The sequence below is a fragment of the Corvus cornix genome, chromosome 8 (genome assembly GCF_000738735.6).
Source record: "Corvus cornix cornix isolate S_Up_H32 chromosome 8, ASM73873v5, whole genome shotgun sequence".
NCBI classification, from domain to species: domain Eukaryota; kingdom Metazoa; phylum Chordata; class Aves; order Passeriformes; family Corvidae; genus Corvus; species Corvus cornix.
In genome coordinates, this window is record NC_046338.1 from 29,742,025 (window position 1) to 29,767,101 (window position 25,077).

The 25,077-nt window shown below is 40.4% G+C and overlaps 1 protein-coding gene across 7 annotated transcripts in view; it reads left to right on the plus strand.

Moving 5' to 3' along the window:
* The first annotated feature begins 458 nt into the window (after positions 1–458).
* RABGAP1L (RAB GTPase activating protein 1 like) overlaps positions 459–25,077 on the plus strand; it is a 243,198-nt gene continuing 218,579 nt past the window's right edge. For 3 of the 7 annotated variants that reach the window (XM_039556017.1, XM_039556020.1, XM_039556021.1), the window contains exons 1-3: positions 465–566; positions 23,065–23,232; positions 24,430–24,619. In XM_039556017.1, the coding sequence (XP_039411951.1) occupies positions 23,098–23,232; positions 24,430–24,619 (325 nt within the window). In that variant the 5' untranslated portion in view covers positions 465–566; positions 23,065–23,097. Of the gene's footprint in view, positions 567–1,197; positions 1,279–2,345; positions 2,428–18,121; positions 18,230–23,064; positions 23,233–24,429; positions 24,620–25,077 lie in introns of those variants that run through there. The other 4 variants (XM_039556018.1, XM_010406327.4, XM_039556022.1 and 1 more) reach the window with 4 other exon arrangements.

The following is a 25,077-nucleotide window of genomic DNA, read 5'->3' on the forward strand; positions in this document are numbered from 1 at the left end:
TAATTGCTTACCACTAGAGAGCAGGGTTAGATTAGATATTAGGAAAAAAATTTTCCCTTTAAGGGTGGTGAGACCCTGCCACAGGTCGCCCGGAGAAGCTGTGGCATCCCTCGAAGTGTTCAAGGCCAGGCTGGACGGGGCTTGGAGGAACCTGGTCTAGTGGAAGGCGTCCCTGCCCACGGCAGAAGGGTGCAATGAGATGGTTTTTAAGGCCCCTTCCAACCCAAACCATTCTATGATTCTGTGTTCCAGAGGGGGCACTCCCACGGGGCCGCACAGGACTCCAACACCGGCAGGAAGCCGCGCCGGGCCGGGCCGCCGGCGGGGCCCTCGCCCTGCCCAGGGTGCAGCCCCTCGCCCCGGGCTCCCGGCGGGGCTGTCGCCGCGGAAGGCGGGTGCCGTCCCTCTTTCACTCCCGCCCTCACGCCGTGTCAGCCGTGCGCGCGCACCCGCCCCGCCCTCTCGCCGCCGGAATGTGGGCGACGCTGTCCCGGCCCTGAGGCGGCTGCGCGGCCCCGCCGGGCTGGAGGCAGCGGCAGCGCGGGGAGGACGGCCCGGCTGCACCGGTGAGAGATCGGGACGCTGCCTCGGGCCTGCCCCGCCGCGGCGGGCGGAGCGGAGCGGAGCGGAGCGGGTGTCGCGAGGGGCGCAGGCGGGGAGGTCGCCGCTTCCTCAGGAGAACGGGCGCGGGAGGAGAGGGAGCCGCCGGCCCTCCCCGTGTGGCGGGTGATAGTCCCCGGTGACCTGAGGTGGTTCCTCCGCTGGCCGCGGGCCCGCAGGGCGGCGGGGCAGCGCGGGGGCGCGGGGTTCCGCCGGTCCGTGTTGTTCGGTGTTTGTGTGTGTGCGGGGAGTTCCCTGGGCAGCGGCGCTCCGGGAGGAGAGGAGCTCGAACACAGTGCCGGCTTTAAAAAATAAAGTTGTTTTCGTGGTTAGGAAAGGGAGAGCGCTATGGAAGCGTTCATCTCCCTGCCTCCTCCGCGGGAAAAGTGAAGTCACTTCCCAAGAGCCCAGACGAGCAAAGCACTGTCCTAAATCTGTGCCATCTGCATGCGTCAGTTTCACCTACGTTATGTTTTGGTTTGGGGTGGTTTTCTTTCCTTTTTTTTTTTCCCTGGTGATTTTTTTTTCTTTGCTTTTTAAGCCCTCTTCCATTCTCTCCCGACCCGTGAGCTGGTACAAAAATTCTTGTTTTTAGATAAAAAGTACTTGAAAACCTGCTGAAACCATCTGAAGCAGGTACGGCACTGAGTGAAGTGGACTTGGTGACTCTCCTCGTGTGTAAGTTCCTGCAGCGTCATGTGTACTTTGCTCCTGCTGTCACTCTCAAAGCTGTGTTGTTAAGACTGCTCAGTTTGATAGTTCTGTAAGTCACCGCCTACCAGATTTCACAGCTGTCTGCGTGTGTATATCCATCCAGTGTGTGCCTGAGAGGGGAAAAAAAGAGACTCAAAATGTCAGCTCTTCTTTAATATAGAGAAAAATCTAGCGACAATTAAGAAATAATTTGCTTAGGTAACCATTGCTTGTCTCTTTCGGTGTCGAGCTCTAGTCTCACAACCACGTTGGTTTTCAGCTAAAACTTTCAGAAGGGCAGGTGTGCTTTCAGTTTCCAGGGAGAGATCTTGTTGGCGGTACAGGCAACATGTTATTATCCCTTTAAATGCAGAAAAGGTGCCATGGCTTTTTTTAACCAAACCTCTGTGCTATAGGCCAAATCCTGACTGCCTGTCAGACCAACTTGGCTCCAGATTGTATGAAGGTTTACTGGGCATGTAAGGTTGGTTCTGCAAGTTGTGCCTCTGCTGAGGTTTTAAGTAGGATTGTAGTTAACTCTGTTTATGTGGGTTAGATGGTATTAGTTATGTGATTAAGAACTTACTTTGTAGTTTAAACTTGAAAAGACTACAAATACAAATTTCAGTAGGCACTAATTGACTCCAGTGTTGTAAGAATGCTGCCAGTGAGTATCCGGAAAGGAGCCAGCAGCAGCTGATGGACCCCAGAACTCAGTGAGTGACAGAGCCTTCCACTACTTCCTTCTGTTTTAGGCAGAGGTGGGAAATCATGCTGGGTTTGTATTGTTTTATTCATTTGATGGATTTTTAAAGTAACTGCTTTTTTCCAAAAAGACTCAGGGGCTGTGAACAGCTTGGCTTTACGTATGAGAACTATAAAAATTGTTCTGCAGTGTTTGCTTTAAAATGATTACAGTGATTACATGTATTGCTTGGTTAAAAATAGCATTCAGTCCTTTAACAAGTGATTCACAGAGTAAGATTTGGTGGTGTTTGTAAGGGCATTGCGAAAAGAGCAAGTGTATAATCTGGCTCTCTTGTGTACCCCAGGGTATTCCTTAGCATTTCAAGACAGTCTGAGTTGTGGCTGCTCCTTCCCTTCTCTCATCAAAGGGACTTCCACAGCCAGGAAGTGAGTAAAAAGAACTAAGCTGGTCAAAAAGTTGTACTTTTATTTCTTCTTTTTTTTTTTTTTTTTTTTTGTTCCTTGAGGTACTCTGGTTACAACAACTTCCTGACCCAGCTCACTTGCCCGGCCATGTGGTCATGGGCTCAGTCTGAAGGAGGAAGTAGAGTGCTGGTAGAGAGTGTAAGTGCAGTCCTGGAACAATCACAGGTGTTGTGAGGGTCCTTAGCTGGGACCTGGCTTTATGGTCAGTAAGTTCATAGCACGAGCCAGTGCTGCTAGAAGCAGCTACATTGTGGATTTGGTTGACTTAAGCTACTTGGGGTGAAGGTGGCAATGATAGTTAGGGTGGTAGCTCTTTTTTTTCTGCCAGTACTGGCTTAGATCGATTATGAAGCCATGGTGTAATTTTTTATTTACTGTTGACAACATTAAATGGACTCGAGCCATCTCTGTGTCTGTTCTTCCATGGGCCCACAGAAATTGTTGTGGTTTTCTTCTTCTCTCTCCTTTGTTCATCTGTTCTTCTCTCTGAACTTTTTGGTGAGTTCTTAATTTCAGGGAGTGTTCTTGGCATTGTTAGAGGGTTTTGTAAATTTGTTCAGCTCTAATTTTAAAATAATTAGTTGTATATTGCTGTTACCTCTGCTGTAATAGGAAGGCTATTTCAGACTTGACTGACCTTAGTAATTACACACTTTTTGATTTCTAGTCTATATTAATTTGTCATGGGATTATACCCATTTTATTCACCCAATGGACTGATATGTTTTATTGGCATTCTTGATCTGGGTATCAAAAAAAAAAAAAAAAGGCATTTTTAACAAAAAGGATGCAAAAATGCGTGGAAATGCACCATGGAAGGTTTATTTTCTCTTTGGGCCACCAGCTACACTAATCATTCCTGTAATAATTCTCAGCTTCCCCCCATGAATTTTAATCTTGGCCTATTAAGTGAGAATTAAAATGCACCTTTCAGGCATTAACATTGAGCTTCCTAGAGGTGTCCTTTTAGTGAAGGTTAAGTTGTTTTCAAGTGTATTTTGCTAAGATGTGTTCTTTGAAATTCATACCTTTGGCAGTTTGTTCTAGTCTCAGTCTTACTCTGTTACACTGGTGCAGCTGTTGAAGGAGCCTTTATTGTAACCTGGATTGCTGAAGGGATTCTTTCTTCTTTGACAGAGTCCTGGTCCATAAACAAAGGCCGACATGTTTGAAAATTATTTATTTCACCTTTTTCCTGTATTCTTAACTTTAAAAAGAAACAAAACCAATATGTAGATTGTTAGAAACACCTCTGTGGCTTTTAAGGTGTTTATTTAAATTTGCTATCAGGAGTGTTCCCAGATGGGACTTTGTGAAGCTGAAAAACTAGTTTATTGGGTGTGACTGTTTGTAAACAGAACAAATACGTAAACGGGGTGCCAAAATCTGCTTAGTAAAACAGATTGCTCTGAAAGATGAGAAAGGCCCTCGTGGAAAACCCCTGTTAAGATTGTGTCTTTCATGGCATGTTTCTTACTCTTTGGAAAGAGTAGCAGGGACGACTGTCTTTCCAATGCTTTGAAGTGGACAGAGGAAAAAAGTAGCTTTTGCCACAAAATGAGATGGGTCACAGGCCTCTGCTTTCCTACTTTCACCATCTGTGTATCATGAGTCACGATATTGAAGAAGGTTTGGGGTTTTTTTGCTCAAGTAAGCTTAAAAGTGCAAAATTTTTCTGATGCTGAAAACATGTTCCCCGGTTGTGGGAGAAGCACAGCCGTACAAAGGGAAGAAGTCCTAAGGGCAGGAAGATAAGAGATACGTACATTTCTGTGTACAACACTGGGAGTAGGCTTACTGTATGTACAGGAGAACTGGAGTTTTGAAATACATGATAAACAGTAATAAACCTGATGCAAAACCTGCTGAGGGAGAGTTTCGGAAATAGAATCATTGGCAGGTCAAATGGTAAATTCTTAAAATAGAGTCATTTAGGTTGGAAGGGGCTCCTGGAGGTCATCTAATCCAGCTCCCTGCATAAATTAAAGCAGGAGTAATTTAGGTAAGATTGTTACAGCCTTTAACACCTTTCTGGGTAATCTGTTTCTGCATTTGACTGCACACAGTGGTTTTTTGTTTACTCCCTCCCTTTAAGATGAAATTTACTTTCCAGTTTGTGTTTGTTGCCTCTTAACATGTCAGTGTCCATCATCCAGAAGAGGCCAGTTCTCTCTTCTGCACCCTTTCATCAGAGAGCTGACAGTAATAAGGATTCTTTAGAGCTCTTTTCCTAACCAGATTGTGCAAACTCAGTTCCCTCAGCCTCTCACTGTCCACCATGTGCTCCTGCCATCCGGCCAGCCTGGCCACTGGCCACGGTCCAGAGTGTCCGTGTGAGTCCCGTAGCGGGGAGCCCAGAGCTGGCTGCACTGCAGGCACGGGCTCACAGGTGCTGAGCAGAGGGCACTGATCCTCTCCTGGGCCTGCTGCCTGGACTCCTGCAAACAGCCCCTGCTGTGCTCTGCTGCCTTTGCTGTGGCCATGTACTGGTGACTTGTTCTCAAACTTTTGTCTGCTGGCATCTCCAAGTACTTTTCTGACAAAGTCACTTTTTATCTAGTTGGTGTTGAGCCCGTCTTGTCACAGGAGGTTGTTCTGTCACTGGTACAGGACCCAGCACTTGCCTTCACTGAACTTCCCAAGGCCTTGCCTTTCTCCAGCCTGTCCAGGTCCCTCTGAGTAGGAGCTGACCACTCCTCCCACTTCGGTGTTATTTGAAACTTAGTGAGGATGCACCCTGTCCCATCATCTAGATGATTAGTAAAGGCATCAGGTGGTACTGGTGGTTTCAGTGGTGATCCCCAGGGGATGTGACTGCAGCTGCTTGGATGGAACTGATGATGGCTGTTCTTTCAGCTCAGCAGTCCAGTCAAATTCCCAAACACCTTACTGCTCGCTTACCCTGTGCCTGTCTCACCAGCTTGGCTGTAGGGATGCTGTTGTTAATGGCCTTCTGTATTCAGTGCTCTTCCATCATCTGCTAAGCCAGTCATCTCCTTGCAGTAAGCTCTTGTGTTCATCAGGCATCATTTGTCCATGGTAAATCCTTGCCAGCTATTCCCCATCATCTTCCTGTGCTTCTTGAGCAGAGGGATGCCTTCCAGGAGAATTTGCTCTATAATCCTCTCACGGACTTAGGTCAGGCTGGCTGATCTGTATCTGCCTGGATCCTCCTCCTTGCTCTTGAAATTGGGTGTGGTATTTGCCTTTTTTCTGGTCAGAAGGAGCCTCTCTCAGTCTCATGGCCTTTCAAAAAGTGGTAGAGTGTGGTATCTCAGCAACACTGGCCAGCTCCCTCACGATTCTTTAATAGCCTGTCTGGTTATATAGATTGTATGTTTCCAATTTCCTGAAGTGCTTCCAAACTTCAGCTTTCTCTTTTGGAGGTAACTTCTTACTCCAGCAGACTGCTACTGGGCTCGAGGGTCTGGAAGGCTTGTGAGTGGACCTTGCTAGGGAAAACTGGGTCAAAAGAGTTGTGTGTATGTCATCCTTTGCCATGTGCTTTGTTAACAGGTGTCTTGTTCCACTGAGCACACTTCTTCCTTACCTTTCCATCTGCCAGTGTTGCTTTTTCCTAATGCAATCCAAAAGCCTGTGTCTTTGGGCTCCTCTTGGCTAGCCTCTCCATCTACCTGCTGGGTGCTTCTGAAGCAGAGATCAAACTTTCATATCTGTAAATAGGTAAAACTTCGAAATTGGTTGAAGTTTTGGTTAATAAATGTTTCTAACCTCAGCTTGTGGTGTTTGAATGAAACATGTCAGTTCCCCTTAAGCAAGCAGGAGGCATTATCAAGCTCTTGTATAAGGGGGCAGGTCCTGCCTGAGATGTAGATCGCAACTTATACCAAGGAGACAAAACAGTGAGGAAAATGATCCACATCTGTTCTTTTTTGTTTTTTCATTTTCTTCTCGCCTTCACTAAAATAACTAACTCCACATAGAAATCTTCAGCTTCAGTGTATGCCCTTCCCCTTTTGTGTATTGTAGTTGAAAAGGAGATGCTAATATTTAGCAGCAATATGGGTGGAGAAATACTTGATGCCATCTGTACATGAATGCTTTCAGTTGAAATTAATTTTTTTGGTTGATGCATAAATCCATTTTAGAAATCATTGTGATAAACTAAAATTTTGGAAATAGAAGCATTTTTTATTCAAGAAAAATAAAGCAAGGAGTTCTTGAGTTACAATCTGTGTAGACAGAGAGTCTGAAACAAAGTTCTTGGTTAGTTTGAACCCTCAGCATGTGCTTGATGTTTCCTACAGGTTCCTAACTGGTGTAAGTGTGATTTGTGCTGGTGTTCGGGTGACTTAATGGTATCAAGTCAAAGCCTTGGGTGTGTCAATTACTGGTCTGGCTGTTCTGTCCGAATAGGGCTTTGGTATCTGTTTGGACTAGAAATACCCTTTTTAGCATGGTTGGGAGTCCTGAGGTGTTTTCTGGTGTAGTAGAAAGATTTTGAAGTGGAGTTACACTTTGATGCACAACAGTGCGCAGTAACTGTGGTAATTAATGGTAAAATTACAATCTGCACATTTGCCTTCATATGTGATCGTTCATTTTACGTCAGGCTACTGGCAAACTCTTAAATAGTGAAGCTCTTTACTAATGATGGTGGACAACTTCCTGTCTTAGTTGCTCAAATTCTTGATATCTCCCACATGATTTCTAACTAGGGAAGAAAAGGTAAAAGGGTAGAAAAAAGGAAAGTGAAAGGTGTTTTTAAGAAGCAGGAAACTGTCAGAACAGGATTTGAGTCAGTGAGTGAATCTGAGAGTGGAGTTTGCTAAATGGTTTAGTAAGTTTTCCATGTTACTCTTGGGCTTAGAAGTGAAGTAACTTGGTTGCTGTCGTATCAGTGACCCAGCAGAGGAACGAAACCAGCGTGAATGTGACTGACAACAAAGTCCTTTCTCATCACTTGGTATAAAACTTGTGTAGTAGTAATTCTTTTAATGAAAGGAATTAGTTTTGAGTAACCAGTCATGACCAGTCCCTGGTCGTCTCTTGCAGGCAAATAAACACAGTTGTCAGGATGTCTCTTACGTTTTGTGTGTGTATATATATATTTATTTATTTATTCTTTCATCACCAGAACATCTGTATGTTGTATTGCAAGGTGTGATGGTGTAAGTTTCCGGAAGACAATTACTTAGTAATTATGGAATAGTCTTGAGGTTACACTTCTTGTCAGTGATAAGTGATTCTTAAACCTCTGACTTTCAGGGTGTTGAGCTAAGTTAAGTAGCTGTGCTTTCAGTTCAGGTATTGCTGACCTTTTTGATTAGGTCACGTGTGTTGTATGTACCTTAGGTCACCCAACCAGGTTTTTTTGGGGTAGAAAGAAAACTGCAGATGCTGATCTGTTGCAGTTGTCCACGCATATGACTTAATTTTTCATATTGGAAGGAAAAAGAGTGAGAGTTGAGGCTTTGTCCAAGAATTTTATTCAAAGGATTGACTTTTAGTGTAAACTAACTGTATGGTTAATTTTGATAATCTTTGCTACTGTTTAGGGAAGTGGGTCCTGTTCTGGTAAATCAGTTTTTGTTTTAACCAGAAATGAATTTCCTCCTCTGTTCCCCACAATGTTTTATTTGAGAAGTACTTGCATTTGAATACTTCGTTTTTCTGTTCAGTACAATTGCTCATGTGGTGCTAGAGCTTCACAGTGTAACGCTGTCCATGTCATTAATTGTTGTCTTCACTGATGGGGGAGGCGTTCAGATTTTTGCCAGGAGGAAAAAGGAGGCGAATGGGACTTTGTGTTTCTCAGCCTCCGGATAGGTGTCTATTAAATCTTATCTAAGGAGTACAAGCCACTGGCATGGCTTAGACATAGCACAGAGCAGAGAATGCAGCAAGAAGACAACTTATCAAGATCTCACAGCCTTTTTAAAGGTAAATTACCCAATGAAAGCTTAAAACACAAGGTATTTTCACTTTTTTACCAATGTCCAACAAGCTCCTAAATCACGTAGACAGGAACTGCGGAATTCTGTATCCAATCATCCCAGACCACTATTGCTGCAAAATATGGAGTTAGTGAAGAAGGAGAAAGAAGCTTTTAACTACAACTTATCCTCCATTTTGAGGTTTTCTACTTCTGTCTATTTACTGTGCAAATAGACCTAAAAACTCTAAATTTTTCACCCTGTGATAATCTCACATGGTATTCTATCACCTAATTCTCACCAGTGTAGATTCTAATTCTTCCCAGAGGCTAGGCAAATTTTCCCATGGACAAAGGTCAAAACCAGTACTGTCCAGGGGGGTAAAACCTTTCAAAACAGGCAGAGAAATATTCTCTGCATTCTAGGTTCCCACAGCAGTGGTGTAAGAGTGGCATGTTTCCAGGTGGTTTTGAATGTTTTGGTTATAAATTCTGTAGCAATCTGCCTTTTCTGAAGATCCCCCAGTGGAAAACAGTTTCAAGAGGTTCAATTTAGATATTTTGACTTGATAACTGCACTTTGCAGAGATCTAGAGTTATCTGCTATTTCAGCATAGTAAGACAGTTCTAATTTGTACTTCTGTTGTGTATGCGAAATACGATTTTTTTTCTGAAATTAGACAAAATTATTTTTCTGAGATCCACAGATTTGTTGCAATACACAAATTTGTGTATTGTGTGTACATGTTTATACATATTTGTATTTTTAACAACTATGTTGCAATTTAAAAAGTATGTTTTATTTTGCTTTTTGTTTTCTAACTCTTTATTTTCATCCCAAGATTTTAATTAAGGATGAAGGCTGTGCTGTGCCTTTTCAGTGCTCAGGCCTCTGCAGGCAAATCAGTGTGAAAGCAAAATGCAAGTATTCTTAATCTAGCGCTTTGTCCCTCCCTGTGTGTATTTAGATACAAAATATAAGGTCCAGAAGTTTAATTTAGAAGTCAGTGGAGAAATTTAGTGGCTGGCTAAAATTTGAAAATAATTTGGAGTTTTTTTCTTTGTATTTAGGTAAGATATTGGTGTATTTCCCTTTATTAAGAGTTTGAGTACTGCAAGCTGGTATTTTTTTCCTTAGAAGCTTGGAGTTTTTTAATTAGCTGTTACTGAGAAACAAATACTAGATTATATGATTTAGACTGACTAATCTGAAATATAAGTGGCAGAAAATGGAATTTTTTTTTTTCATTCTGTAAACCCTTCATTTAATTTTTTTCCACTGGTGTGTACTTTCATTATTTCCTGTTACTTTGAAGAGAACTCTCAAACAGCTGTTTGGTGGCAGCCCTGCATGGCTGCCCCCAGTGCTGGCTGCTGAGTTTGATCTGTGTTCTGTGCCTTGTTGTGCTCACTTTGGTGTGCACAATCACAAATGTGATCATAGCAGAGAAGGTAGGAAGATTTGCAGCTTTTTTTAGGCCATTTGTCACCTCCTGCATCTTCCAGATACTCCTGAAATCTGTGTAGCTTTTAAGTACCATCGTCTTCCACTTGAACTTAAGTGCAAAACAGGAGTGGAGTTGGATGAGAACTTCTTGTGCGTGCCAGCAGTTGTTTTCAGAGTAAAAGCTAAGTTGGAGCTTGGATCAGGCAGTATGGTGAAGACTGGCCCTTGGAGACATTGGTCCCTTCTCTTTGTTAAAAATCAGTGTTGGCAGTATAAACTTGCAAAAAACTGGGAACTGATAGCTGGAATTATTCTTGGACATAACTGTTAAACAGCTCTGAGGAAACGAGTAAGGAATGAAAGTCAGTGACTGATTTTTACATTTTTACAATGAGGAAAATGATCCACATCTCTTCTTTTTTTTTTTTTTTTTTTTAAATTTTCTTCCCACCATCACTAAAATAACTAACTCCATGTAGAAATCTACAGCTTCAGTGTGTGCCCTTCCCCTCTTGTGTATTGTAAAAAAAAGCTTACTGTTTATTCCTATTAGATGTGTATAAAAGCTGTGGGGGGAGAGGGGAAAAGAGTTGATCAAAATGTCCAAGGAAATATTTTGTCAGGTTTCAAAACAGTAAGGTGAAGCTGAAAGTTCTTCACAGTTGTTCGGAGTGATAAGTTGCCTTTGACCCTTATAGCTTCCCCTTTCTGATTCTTCTTTTCTTTCATCATATTGAGGCATCAGTGAGTCAGACTGAACATAAAGGGGTCAGACTGAACATAAAGGGGTCAGACTGAAGTGTGGTTTCGAATCGAGCTTTTGATAGCCAGAGAAATCAAAGGGTATATAATAAGACTGATAAATGCAAGTGATCCTTGTTCCAGCAGTCCCTCCCAGTTTCTCTCTCTGGCCTTTGTGATTCTGTTTTTTTGTTATTTTGGCAGTAATTGAACTCGAGGGGTCTTACTGGGGAGTATGGAAAAAGCAGGTGAGTTATTGTGTGCACTTCCCAGGAAATTCATGTGAGGTGCCACAGCAATACTACGTTTGCTCGGTGCGGTTGTGCAGTTGTTACCATTGGTTTTACTCACCCAGCTGGTGAGCTTGCACAGACTCAGCTCTGACTTGGATGAGGGATGGGATGCTGGTGCTCCTCTAGGTCACACTTCATGTTTAGGTTTGGATTCCTTGTATTGAAAATGCTTTGCTTACTCCATGGGTTTGTTCCTGGTGGGGCAGCACTACCTGCTTTGGCTCAGGCTGCTTGGGACACTCTGCCTGTGGTGGTTGCAATCTCTAACTGTGTTTGACACTTTGGTAGCTTGTCCATAACTTAACACTCTCACTTCAAGGAGACAGAGGTAGGATGCTTAAAACAAGGTTGTGGAAAAGAGGCTTATAAAACTGCTTCATAGAGCATGGCCTTCTGTTCTATTTCACCTTTCTGTGATTTTTTTCTTTTAGGTTAGCTGCCTGTAACTTCCTCTCTTTGTTTCCATGAGTGAAAGTATTTTGTGGAAGTGTTCAGTATGTAAATGTGGGTAGTAAGTTTTCATATCTACATTTAATGAAAACCACGCATCATTTATGTTGAAGCTGGTGGTACAGTGTGGTAATATTTGGGAAGCTCTCTGAAACTTTGAGAGAGAGGCTCTGATAAAAAAAAAGGAAAGGATGAAAGGCATAGCAATCACAGATACAGATTTTTGGCTTCTCATGTCTTGTTTTATGCAATCAAGTGAATTTATCAAACTAGAAATACGATGAAACACTTAAAATTCAATCTGGTCTGGATAGCCTGTCTGAACAGACAGGTACTGGGTTTGTTCATGATTGTTGGCTAGTGTGAGACAAGAAAATTGCATCAAGAAAATTAATGACTTCTGTTGTATTTTTTGCAAGATTTTTGCAGTTATGATATAAGCAGCTTATTGTATTATTTTAGAGGTACTTCCCCAGCAAGAGCTTACTCTCTGATTTTTGTAGACTGTTGTAGATTAACCTGAGGCTTAGACCAAAAATAATCAACGAGATTCATTCCGTTTAGTAAGTGAGGTGCATAAGATCTACATAATGGTAACCTGGCCAAGAGGCCAAGTTTATTTATTAAAAAAAAAAAATCGAGCCATTTTTATTTGAGCCCAGTGATGGTTTAATCCTAAGAAGGATCTGAGAAGTCTTTTTGGTCTGATGTTTTTAACATAGATTTTGTCCTTTATAGCAATTCTATTTGCTAGTTTTGATTACTAGAAAAAAAACTGCAAAAGCAAATGGAAAACTTGCATTGGCAGCCCCAGATGAATTGATTATTAATTGATTATTGAAACCCTTTCTTTCTTGTAATCATTGTGTGAGGGTGAATTTTTGAGTCTCTTCTGTAATACTTTGAGATGTGTTTGGTAGCAGTTGCAAGGAATTTTTAGGAGAAGGAAGTAACACAGAGTGATGAAATGATCCTACCTGTCTTTTGATTATATGAGTTTGTTGTTGGTTGCTTTTTTTTAAAGCTAGTTTTTTCTTTAATCCTTTAGGATGAAAAATGAATTCTGATCATTACGAATGTCTGGGATGAATAGAAGAGAAATTGTGTCTTGGAAAAAGGGCATGTGTTCTCTTTCCTATTACCCTTTTTAGGCAGTCTCTGAAGGAAATACTGACCTTAAGAACTGCTTAAGCTTTTCAGGATCTGGTTTGGAAGGGAACATTATGCACAGCGTTTGCAGAAAATCAAGGTAGTAGGCAGTGTGAGATTGTTTATACACAGCATCCCTGGGTCTGGACTTGGAAGTAACTGCAGGTAGTACAACAGAAACATCTTTCTTAGTGTAACGTTTTCAATTGCTTGCTCATATAGATTTGAAGGATACTTCCTTTAGATCAAGTATTTTTTTTTTGGTGGAAATTACAAAATATTCTTAACTGTTTATTAACTGCATGAGCAAGTTTTTGTATAGGGATTAGTTGATTGATTTCATACTGCCTTTCCAAGCTGCAGTTCTTACTTGAATTAAAGAATGAATTTGAAATAATTTGATTAGTGAATTTGATCACATGGAGAAATAGTCTCAAGGAGCACACTGTCATTTAAAAAAACAGTAAATCTCTTTCAGTTAAAGAAGGTCCACATCATTCCTTGATGCCTGTCTTCCAGAAGCTTTCATATGCATAGCTCATACCAGTTCCTAGAAGAGTTTAGGTAATTTGAAAGACTTTTAACAGTGCTCTGAATGTTGAGGCAAAACCTTGTTCTTTTCTCCTCTTTATCAATGTCATGAGCAAAGTGGTTTGCTTCTTCAAACTTCAAATGGAAAAACCAAAAAAGCAGGAAGCGAAGGAAAGCCTTTAGTTTTTTTATTCTAGTGTGGTTAGGGGGATAAAGTGGTGTGTTGGTACCAGGTATGTCTGATTTCTTACTGACCTCTTCTTACCAATGGAAGATCATCTTTCTGTTAAGGAAATGGTCTCACTGTCTTTTATGCATTTCCATTCTCCATTTTTCTAAGACCTGTCAAGGCCTTTGGAATTAACAACAGAGCTGCATTGTGGAATATATTTATAAAAATGTGCCCTAGCAATGTGAAATGCCAGCAGATCTGTTCTGGCATGTGGAGTGCGTTGAGAATTCACTGGTAAGTAAAAATTAGAGTGGTAGTTGAACCAGCACACTTCATCATATGTAGGACTGGGAGGGCCAGTGGTTAGAGGGAGGGTCATTTGATGTGGCTTTTTGTTGTCATGCACGTTGTTCCTTATTTCTCAACTTCAAGCAGGTAACTTTCAGAAGGTTTCACTTGGTCTTTAAAATAACTGTGGTTTCTCACTCCATCTTCTCATGTTAAATCTAAATATGTAGATGTTCAAGTGATAATGTAAAATCTTGGCTTCTAACCGAAAGGGTTTTAAATATATGTAAAATTTGTTTTCAACATAAATGGAAATGTTTATATTTGACCTATGTGGGAGTATTTTATTTTTACCAAGAAGCTTGGTTTTGTTTCATATTACAAAGGAAGGGGGTTTTGTGCTTATTAATATTATTATAATTAATATATATAATATTAATATTATTAATTAATACTTATTAAGTATTGGGGACACTGTTGAAACTACAGTTTTGATACAACAGCAGCAGAAGTCTAGATACAGCCGTCTAATCACAACTCATAGTCCTTGCAATTTTGGAAAATCTTTGAACTATGAAAAAGGCACCTAGTGTTGTTAGTCATTTACAACTTGTGATTGCCTTTGACAACTATTAGAATGAAAGACTTAAGATTAAAAAAAAAATCTGAAGAGAATGAGATTGGAAAGGACCATGAAGCATTGTCTAGTCCATCGCACAGTCAGTGCTGCGCTGACTGCAGGTTAACAGCTTTTGAGAAATACTCCCTGCAGTTGGTATGAGCTTAAGAACAAAACACTGTGATTTCAAGCTAAATCTGCAAAATCTAATATTCCCAGAATGCATGTTGCAAACCTCAAGGTAATAATTGTCATAACTTCTAATTCTGGCTTTGAGGAAGGAGGATTTTACTAACTCTGCAGGTGGTCGGTGCAGGGCAGTGAATCAGGATTTCTGGTGGGTTTCTCTGACGTTGTGACACAGCATAAGGCACTTGTTTGGCACAGAGAGGGACTGGCCTTGGGATCACTGCTGCGTTGGCTCATACTGCTCTTCCATATGGTCTCTTTTGCTCTCCATCATGTGATTATTTCTGGACATTGTAGCATGTGGAGAGAATTCCTGGTTGAAATACTCAATATATTTAATGGACAGAGGTTGTTCCATTGACTGCATCAGAGCAACACTGTTATTTTTACAGTTAGGGAATAAACCATTAAATAATCTCCTTAAAACAAGGATTGCATTATGCTGCTGCTTTCCTCTGGAATATAGGTCATTATTTTTTTGTGTGAGTGATCACACGATTCAGTAACTTGGCTGGTGATTGGTTTCAATTTGAATGCTGCCTACAAGCTTCATGTCACAATGAAAAAAAAATAAGCAACTTGGGTTTGCCAAACTCCAGCTTTGAAAAATTGCATACTCTTATTTGCTACTTTATATTTTCCAAAGTTAAAAATGAATTACTGGCTGCAGAAATGAAAGTGTTCGTTTTTAGTTGGTGTCAGGGAAACAGTGTGAAAATGTACTAGAGTTGCTTTATCCTTGAGGCAGAATGAGCTACTGCTTAAATGAGTAAACGTGTTTGCCAGAACTTGATGTATAAAGTGTGGTTTGTTGTTTTGTTTGTTTTTTAAATAAGATACACATAAAGACTAGTAACATCTCTATAGAGTAGCAGAAGAACACTTATTTGTTATATACTTTGGAAGGGAATAGATAGAGAGGAGAAAGGTTTTTCTCTGAAGTGGCTGAAAATAAAATGTATTTCCTCAGGTTGGTTAAACACTAATTGGATAAGCTAACATCAACTATGCTTTTAAACAGCATGAATCAGTCTGTGTCAGCACAAAGCATGTGTGCTCATGTAATCTTCTACTGATGTTTCTGCTGTGTGTGGACAAATCTTAGGCCTGAAAGTTTATTTAAATAATGGTTCAAAAGAATCCCACCAACATTGTTTTTAGTTCTGTTTTGTCTAAGGTGTAGCTTGTCACCCAGGACTCCTGCTTGTTCAAATTGTACAAGTAAACAGAAGGAAGCCCCCAATTTGCTGGGAGGTTGCCTTTGTAGCCAGCACCTTACCTGGCATGCTTTCACTTACCTGGCATTTCATTTAATGTTCATGATGCTTCTGCCACCCCATATGTAAATTTTGGGGGTTGAGATCAGTGGTTTGTTTGGTTTTCTTTCAGTTTGCCTCTTGTCTTCCTTCAAAGCTTTAGCTTGCAGTGAGTGGTGGTCTCTGCTGAGGAGGAGGGGTGGTGCTGCTGTGTTTAGCTGTAAGTCGTGCTCCAGCTCAGTACCAACCATATGGCACCACGCCTCTGCAAGGGTTCTTCACCTTGGTGGGTTAAACTTTAAGAGAAATAAAAGCAGTATTTTTTCCCTCAAGCAGCTCTGTACTGTGACTGTGTAATATTTAAATGGTTCAGTGAGTTATGTGCAACACAGAGATTCAAGTCAGGAAAGCTGCTTCTCTCCGTTACAGTAAATCTCTCAGTATTCACGCTGAGATGTGTTTGACGAGTGCTGCTTATCATTTATTTGAGGAGATGCAGATGTTTTTGAGGGAGAACAGACATTTTCTTGTTTGTGTAGTTCTCTTTTGATTCTGTTTTCCTTAAATTGTTATTCTTTGGCTGTGAGATTGAAGTGTAAAAAGAATCTGGAAAAACCTCTGTATCTAGGCAGCCGGTACAACAATTCCAAACAGTTTGCCATCATGAACAGACTAATTATTTGCTGTTGGCTACATAGTGGAGGTTTGCTTTGTCAGAGGAGACAGTGCTGCCAGAATAAGTCAGTGGTTACTTTCTTGTGGGTTTTTTTTTGCTTTATATTTCATGGGTTTGTTTTTTTGTTTTGTTTTGTTGTTGTTGTGGTGGGTTTTTTTTTTAATTTCGGAAAGAGGTTTGTTCTTAACAGTGCTTTTAGGGAAATAAGAAGGATCTTTTATATACATATATGTATGTGTTTAAAATACAGTGATACAGCTCTGTTGCTTATTAAGTTGATTTTATTCCTGGAAAGTAGTATCAGTAGGCCAAATAAATGGTTGTTTGTTTTTTTCATTATGTGCTTTACATAGTGTTTCAGAGATAAGACACTGGGAAACAATTTATGGGTAATAAAACAGTTTTTAATATGAGCACAGAGAGAGTTTCTCATAAAAAGATTACACAGAGAGAAGTTGACATTAAAGTTGAAATTAAAATTACGGTGCTGTTGTGGTCAGTGAGATTTAAACAAACTGATTTTATGACACCTAGAATTTTCTTCTGCATGTATGTCCACTCAGTCAGGGGAGAAAGGGTTTTGGGGCAGATGGTGAGCTGTACTGCCTCAGCATAGAGTATAATACGGAATTTTACCAGGTTGTTGAGTCTTTCAGTGAAGAAGCATTGAAAAGGTAAAGCTTTGTGTATTTGCAGCACATCTTGTTTCCTGGGGAAGGCGTCCCCCATTAAAGCTAGAGAGCTCGTGGGGTGGGTGCCAGGGGAATGCATAGTTCTGATACATTTCTTAAAAGAAGGTGCTGTGGCTGAGACCCTTGGTTATGTGTGTTTGTGCATGTGGAACTGTCAGGGTCCTGTTCCCTGAGGGGCAAGGTGGAGTGTCACCACCCCACTTCAGTAATCCAGAAATCTGAGTCACGGAGTGATTGCAAGTCCAGTTAGCTTAATGCTCGTTTTGCTGTCATTCACTGTATCCTGTAGCTCAAAAAAGGGAATAAAGCATGCCTTTTGGTGTATATTTCTACTTCAGACTTCTGTTAGCAGAAGGTGAATTTCTGCATAGCTCAGTTAGACCTTCCTCTTCACAAAGGTCCCGGAGATTCTCTTGAGGAATCATAGTTCTGAAAATAGGTATAACTTACTTCTCAGTATTTTTTTTTTTTTTCAGTTTGAGATTGTCAGGCAAACTGTATGGCCTTGAAGGCTGCCTTTAATACAAACCTGTCTGTAATACAGGATGATTTTGTTTCTCTGATAAAAAAGGGTATGAATTAGCCTGCTCTTGACTGTTTTCTTTCAAGCAGGTGAGAAACTTCCTTTCAAAACATGTTTCTTGTTGCTTACTGAAAATAGGTCAACATTTATCTTCCTGAATTGCTTTCTTTTCATAGCTCCACATTTTCTGATTTTTTTGGTGCTTATAGTGCTGAAGCAAAGGACTTTTTTTTCTTTCCACAAACCAACAGTGACCTAGAGCAGTAACTTTGAAATATTTATTGAACACAAACTGGAAGTAAACACAAAAAAGTCTGGTAACTGCTTCAGAAGACTGATTCATGTTAAAATTGTGTTTACTTTTGGGGACCAGTTTGCAGAGGAACATTTGAATCTATCAGGTCTTCAAAGCAGTTTCCTTCTGGAAAGTCAGTGGCTTTCCAGAACCTTTGATTCTTTCTCCTGTGATGATGAGTGTGTGTTGCCAGCAATGCCTTGTCCTGTGTTGCTCTGCCCAGCAATCCCATGGACATACATCCCTACCTAGGCATTTGTGTTCTCTCTGTGATGTGTTTTTGCAAGTCTGGATTCAGTGTGATTATGTGGAAGAGTTATGGAGGGAAGGAATCAGAAGTATTTCTATCCTGTGTCCCTTACTCTGATTCAGTGCTGAAATGCTCTGGATTTTCTAGGGTCACTGTTCTTCACCTTCTCTTGCTCTTTAATCACTTAGGCTGCTTTACAAAGGGAGCTGTAGTGAAGGTGGGATGCCTTACTGGAATGAAGTGGGGAAGCTGCTGAGTTTGAGCCTTCCACAGCTTAGTACTGTACATATGTGAAGGTAAGTTCTGATCACTGGTCCCAAAACACGTATAGTCCAAGTAGGATCGCTTAGTTACCTCTTACCCAGGACTTTGTATAAGCAAAGCACTGGAAACTGATGTACATCAGAGAGGTTGGCTTGACCAAACTACATGATAAAGCTCACAGAGAAAAGCAACAGTTTTTCTGCAGTCCTTGTATTGTCCCTATGGCTTAAAATATATTTTGGAGCAAGATCCACACACTGTCCCACACCTCCACACACACTCTCTCTTAAAACTATGTTTGAATAATTTCTTTGTGTCTCAAAAGTTCTTTGGTTTGAAAATCTTTTTGCCAGAAAACCTTTTCTGAAACTCTTATTTTTAAAAATTTTAATTCTTTTATCATAGGAGGCTTTATTTCACTGAGTTTAGAAAAATTTCCTCCTGTGTATTTGTTCCTGACTTTTTGTGTGTGTGTGTTTGTGATATTGTTCACCAAAGTGGGGGGGAAAAGCATCTTCTCTGTAGGAACCAGCATGACTGTTCAAGGTACCCCTTTTGTAGCGTTGACTTCCTCACAGTAGTAGTGCACACTTCCCAGTATTTCCTACTGTGAAGAGAACTTTGACAGCAGAATCTGTTGTTGTCTTTTGGAAGGTGTTGTTGGAGGAGCAGCTCTGACTCCTGGCTCTGATGATTTGGGAAGGTACCATCTGGTGTGAGGTTTCAATCCTTGGATCAGCGCTGGCAGAACAGAGAGTGTATTTTTCATTTGGAACTGAATTCCACCAGCAGCTTAAACTAAGGAACTGGGCTGGGAACGGAGGTAGCTGAAGTGCATTGTATTTGCTGTCTTTCCTGTCCCTCACTGTCAGCTCCTCACTGCTGGTTGCTGCCCTCCCAGAAACTTGAAACTGGTAAATCAAATGGTAAACCTCATTCCCTCAGGCTTCTGAGCCAGCATTCAGCTGCTGAGGTCATCAGGGAGTAAACCCGATGCACTTGTAGACTGCACTACTGTCTGTATGTTCTTGACTAATGCAATCAGAAAGAAATTCTTACGTTCTTAACTTGCAACTTTTAATCAAAAAGGACGATTAAAAAAGTGTGGTGCTTGATTTTAGTAGTAGGGGTCTCTTCTTAGATTTTGTTCGTGTCTAGTAGGTCAACTGTTGTTTTTTCTTTACATTTATAGGAAAAGGGGGATTTGAAGTGAATAATTCAGTAATGATTAAAAAAAAAAAGGACTAGAGCCAATGACACAAGGGAAGTGACAGTAATCATCCACTGACTGCAGGTGACTGGAAAGTCCAGAATGCATGTGTGTCTCTTCTTGTTACTAAAGAGTAAAAAAATCTTCAGATGTTTTCCCCTTCCTCAAATAACCTTAATGCATGATTCTTTCAGAGAGCTTTTTATTCTTTTTACTGCTTTTCCTCAAAAGCACTTAGCTGAAGTGTTAGATAATGTGTCTTTATAATGAAAAAATAGAAAATTTTTCTCTTTAAGTAGCTTACTACTTAAGATGGTGTAAATCTCAATAATCTTCATGAGAATCACAGTTATACTCTTGAGTAAAGTTCATGTCAGAGTTGAAGTTGTTTAGTTTGAAAAAATGACTTGTTGGTGATTTTTGGTGCTTAGTTTGTCTCTGGCATTAAAACCTATTTTTTGGTCAAAGACTGATAATAAGATATGGTGTATAAAGCTTTTCCTGAATGCTTGATCTGTTTGTGTTTGTGTTTTACTGCTAAACTGAAGCTCTAGTGGCTTGCTTTGTACTGCAGTGGGATTGGGTAACACTGACAGGGGGTTGGAATAGTCTGTAATGAAGGACTGGAATTAGGGGTTCTGGGGTGCTAACTTATTCAGTTAATATAGTTTATGTAGAAAAAGGGATGTGTCTGCACTGGCTGTGGTGGTGTAAGCTGGTTGTAAAGGCAAGCTTGGAGTACACTCTTAAAGGCCTTGTAACTCGAAAGTAATTGCAAGAATGTGTATGGTATGCTTTGGAGTATCTGATCTGAATAAGGAGCTCCTTGCAGTCATCTCATGTTTATAATATATTCGTTACTTTCAGGTTAATATTTAGGAAGTAGAAATTCTCCTAAACTCCCTTTACCCACATGGGGCAAGAACAAGTATTTAGTGTGTCAGTGTGCTTCTGTAGTTGTGTTATCCTAATTTTCTTTGGCTTTACAAATGGTACATTTTCCCTCATTTTGTTAGTGAGATACTGCTACAGAAAATATTTTGTAGTTCACATTGTTCCTGTTGGTTCTTACTTCATTGCAGAAGGAAGAACTGGTGATAAACTAATGGTAGCAACCTGCATTTGGCTTTGATAATAGGTAGAGTAGAACCATCTTGCATTGGAGTTTCTGTGTTACTCTCCCATATGTAAGCCCAAAAATTAAACTTAAATGGACTGAAACACAAAGAACTGTCAAAATAGGATATCTTGTGATCCCTTACTTTTGCAGATGTGCTGGTAGCGGTCGAGGCTTCATTTTTGTCATCATCAGGTCCAGCAATAACAGGTGTGAGGTGGGAGGAAGAGAGGCCTCTGATAGCCTGGACCTTTGCCCCTAATGTGGTTGAGAGTCACCTCTGCTGTTTTCTCCAGTGGTGCTGTCACTGCAAAGATGATGATTCCTCAGGATATGCTGTATTTGGGGGCCATAACTTGCGACCTTTCATTGCCTTCAAAGAGTTCTGTAATAGTTGACCTTCACTTTCATATGGAGGATTTACTTTGACATTAATATTTTGAGCTAGACTTGCTGTTCATTGCAAACAAGCTCTTCAGCAATGTTTTTACAGCACCTGTTTAAAAACACATGGAGTTAACAAACTGTTTGTAACATACTTAAAATCTTGTGTAGTAAAACCTTGTCTTTCTTGCCAAGAAAATCTTTAAAGCAAAGATGCTTTAAAAAAATTGAAACAAAACCTATTGCAGCAGTGAGTCCGTGATGTATGCTGGGTGGAGCTGAGATGTCATAATTTGTCAGGAAAATATTCCTGCCTGTGAGTTCATGGTTAGTCTGGAGACACAAAAGATGTCAGAGCATGTGAAATTGTTCGTCCAAATTTGTAGCTGCTCTCTAAATATTCCAGCTGTTTAGTGGCTTTTTTATAAGATGACTTCTGATGAGATTTTTTGTGCTGTACAAGTCAGTTATCTGAAGAACTCAAATTCTTTTTTCTGGGATTCCTACATGTAATACCCTCACTGGATGGGTGGGTAAAACTGTGGCTAGGTTAGGGAGAGGAAAAAGCTTTTTGAGGAGTTGCATGTAAGTTATGCCAAGCCATGTCTTTGAAAGGGCAAAAGCATGTTGACTGTAGTTTCAAAAATGATAGAAAATACTACAGTACTGAAAATTGTTGAAGTTCCCACACTTGCCTTTTGGGCTTGAAATTGCTAAACTTTCTCTTCTGGCTAACATCATAAGTAACTCCTGTTCAAAATGGTGGAGAACATGCACATCTTGGTTCTTTTATGTGCTGTTTTTGTGGTCCCCTACAGCTAGACCTAAGTTAGCATTCTTTTCTTGATCACTGGGTGGTTGGAATTGCAAGAGAAGCAGGTGTGGCGCAGTTCTGCTCCTTGGTGGTGCTGGGAAGGGCAGGGTGAAGCTTAACCTCTTCTTGTTCCTGGTCACAGCAGATGTGGGTTGTGCTGTCCCTCCTTGGGCACTTTCCAGCCTTGCAAAGGTGACAGTCACAGATTTTTCCCCCTGTGCTGTGTGTGACTCTCCTGAACTCTGAGTCTTAAGTACAGTGTATCCCAGCACTCAGCCAGAGTAGTATTTTTCAGGAAACTGGAATGGAAGTAGACCATATATGGAAGTGCATGTTCTTTATAAAGTTTATAAAGTCTGAAAGTCTCTTTTTTGACACAGAAAGTACAAAAACATAGATGCATTTAAAATACAAAAAGTCTATGATCCAGCTCTTTATTCTCTAAGGAATCAGGGAAGACATTCTGAGTTAAGGTAGGTGATGCTGTCTTTGGTGGATACCTACAACAGCTGTCCTCATGCTGGCATGCTTGCAGTGTTTCAGCTCTGTATTTTTGTACAAATTTGTAATGTATAGGCTATTTTTTTTCCCTTTTTCTTTGTTTCTAGATTTATTTTTATTCTTGTGCAGACATGGGAAAACTTGTTCTTGGTTGCCATAATAATTATAGTTTTGTTGTGGCTTGTATTTATATTTTTTAAATTGGTGTAGTTAATTTTAACTGTTGCAGGTGGTTTCAGGGAAATTAGGTGAGAAGGAAATGATTGTGGTTTAGTATCATTTTTGACTTCACCACCTGTAGATCTAAAGGATAACAAAAGCCCCTAACATAAGCAATTGCTAAATAAGGTTTTTATGCAGAGAGCATACACTCTGGTATGCAGTTTTTGGGAAATTAGTCTTCAGGTAATCTGTATCTTCACATGACCTTTGTGACACTCTGGGTGAAGAAAATACCTGTATGAGGGAGAACCAAGGGCACAAATTAGGTAGAGAAAGCAGTCTCTGAAAGATTAAAAACAGGGGAAGTCCAAGCTCTGGGGTGAACCTCTTCATTTGTTATCTATACACATTGATAACAGCCATTGCTGTTAAATCAGGATTTTTAAACACCAACCTGAAAATCATAAGATTCATTATACCAATTGTCATGGTTTAGCATAGTTTGGGTTTTTAGTTAAAGACCACTACACCAATGAAATCAGAGTTTGAGAAATACAGTATAATACAGTAGTATAATTTTAAGTATTATAATATTCCACAATAACTTATTAATATATCTATTAACATATTATGTACAGCTTCAAAACTAATTATTTAATTTTTTTTCTTTATTAAATAGGTTCTGGTGGCAGGAGGAGAATACTGACCTGAGATGGAAGTCAAAACATCATTTAGTAAAGCCAGGAGGATTCCTGAGACTGTATCCACATTAATTAATGAAGAATTTGTCTTGGTTCATCAGAAATCCGAGGACACCTCTGGAAATGATGGAAAACCACAGCTAAAGGTTTGCTATGACTTTATTTTTAAATGTGTGGCAGGGTTTGTATTGATGAAAAGAGTGCATACTTGGTGTGTGCTTGGTGAGGAGAGTCTTGGACTGTAATTTTTGTCCTTGCTGGCTACCAGTGAAACTAACAGCTCAGATGAAGCAAATCTGTCCAAAAATGGCAGTTCAGGTTTTCTTTCAATAACATCTTCGGAGGTTAACTTTGTTATATTCTGTGGATCTATACATTAGTAAAGGACTTTACAAAGAATGAGCTTTGGTTTAAAGCTTAATATTCTTTATTGAGGGATCAGAGACTCTGTTAAAAGCGTGTAATTAGACTATATAGGAATAGATTGCAGAGGGTATTGGACTTCAGTTTCTGATTTAGTTTTCCTGCTTAGTGCTACTTTAGGCACGATTACAACCTTTCCTAAAAGCTTTCTACCTCTAAATAGCAGAATATTTTAGCACTTGGGTGGCAGCTGATTGGTTAAATACAAATTTCTCCACTCGAGCTGCAGTAGCTGATGTACTGGTTTTGGTCTGCTTGGAACAGTAGGAATTTGTTCCCCCTGCAACGACAGTAAGTACCTAGTCTGTCTTTGCAGTACTCTTTGGCAGTCATTTACAGCTGATAATTTGTGCCTGTGTTAGACATTATCTGCTTCTTTAGTCTGGAAAGGGGCTGGTGAACTGGAGGCAGAATCTGTGATGCAGCTTTGGCCATGGTTTTCTTTTGTCTGAAAAGCTGGTCCTTGTGAAAGACACTATTTTTCTTTTAGGGAGTGTGTATCTCCAGGTTTTTTTTTTTCATTTCTTTAGGCTTGCACCACTCGCATGTGTGGGAAAATCTGTGAAGCAACTGAAATGGACTGGTTATGACTAAGAAAGTAAAATTTTCTTTAAGACTAATCTGTAGCAAAGTCTGTTGACCTCTAGTCTGAATGGAGGCTCTAAATACACAAACCTGTTATTCTAAGAGAAGTCTTAGTTTTTTGATGGATGGTTTTTGGATTAGCAATGAGAACGTGCATTTTATGTAAGGGGATGTGACACTGGATTATATTTGATTCAATTTTGTTGATTCTGGGTTGGTTGTCTCATTCAGCAGCGTTTCTTAACATTTGCATTTAGTAAGGCAGTATGTTTGAAAAATAATAGTGAAAATAAAACTACAGGTACCTTCAAAAAGTAATTTCCTTCTGCTTACAGGTATTTTCAAATGGAGATGAGGAGTTGGAGAAGGCAATGGAAGAGATCCTGCGGGATTCTGAGAAAGACCAGTATGTCACTGCACTCCGAGAAGGTTTCAGTGATGCCAGTGGCCAGGCAGCTGCAGATAGGACAGCAGGACAAACAAGCCAGCCCTCTTTGCAGCTGGTTTTGGACCCTTCTACTACAGGTATTGTCTGGGTGCTTTCCCCCTTAATCACACAGGGCAGGTTGTTTCTTTATGCAGTTTCAAGTTAACCCTAAAGTGAATACAAATCTTCCCAGAGCTTCCTTCCAAAACTATGTTGGTGAATACCTTGGGGCCTCCTCTTATTTATTAGTTGAAGATTATAGATAGGAATAGATTATCATCAGATTGATAACCCTAAGGTGCTCTGCTTTGGTCAAGATAATGTTCATTTTGTCTTCAGCCAAGGGTTAGTTGGGACTAAGGATTGTATGAGTTGCTGAGTGGATGATAGTTGAGGTGGATGTGCTGCTGCTGGAGCTCAGGAAGGTTCAGGGCAGTGTTCATTGATGGCACTACCTGCAAATGAAATACACCCTGAGCAAACTGATTAAACTGTCCATCTCTGATCTTGTCACCAGGTAGCAGCAAGGCTAGCTTTGGATTTGATACTTGCTTGG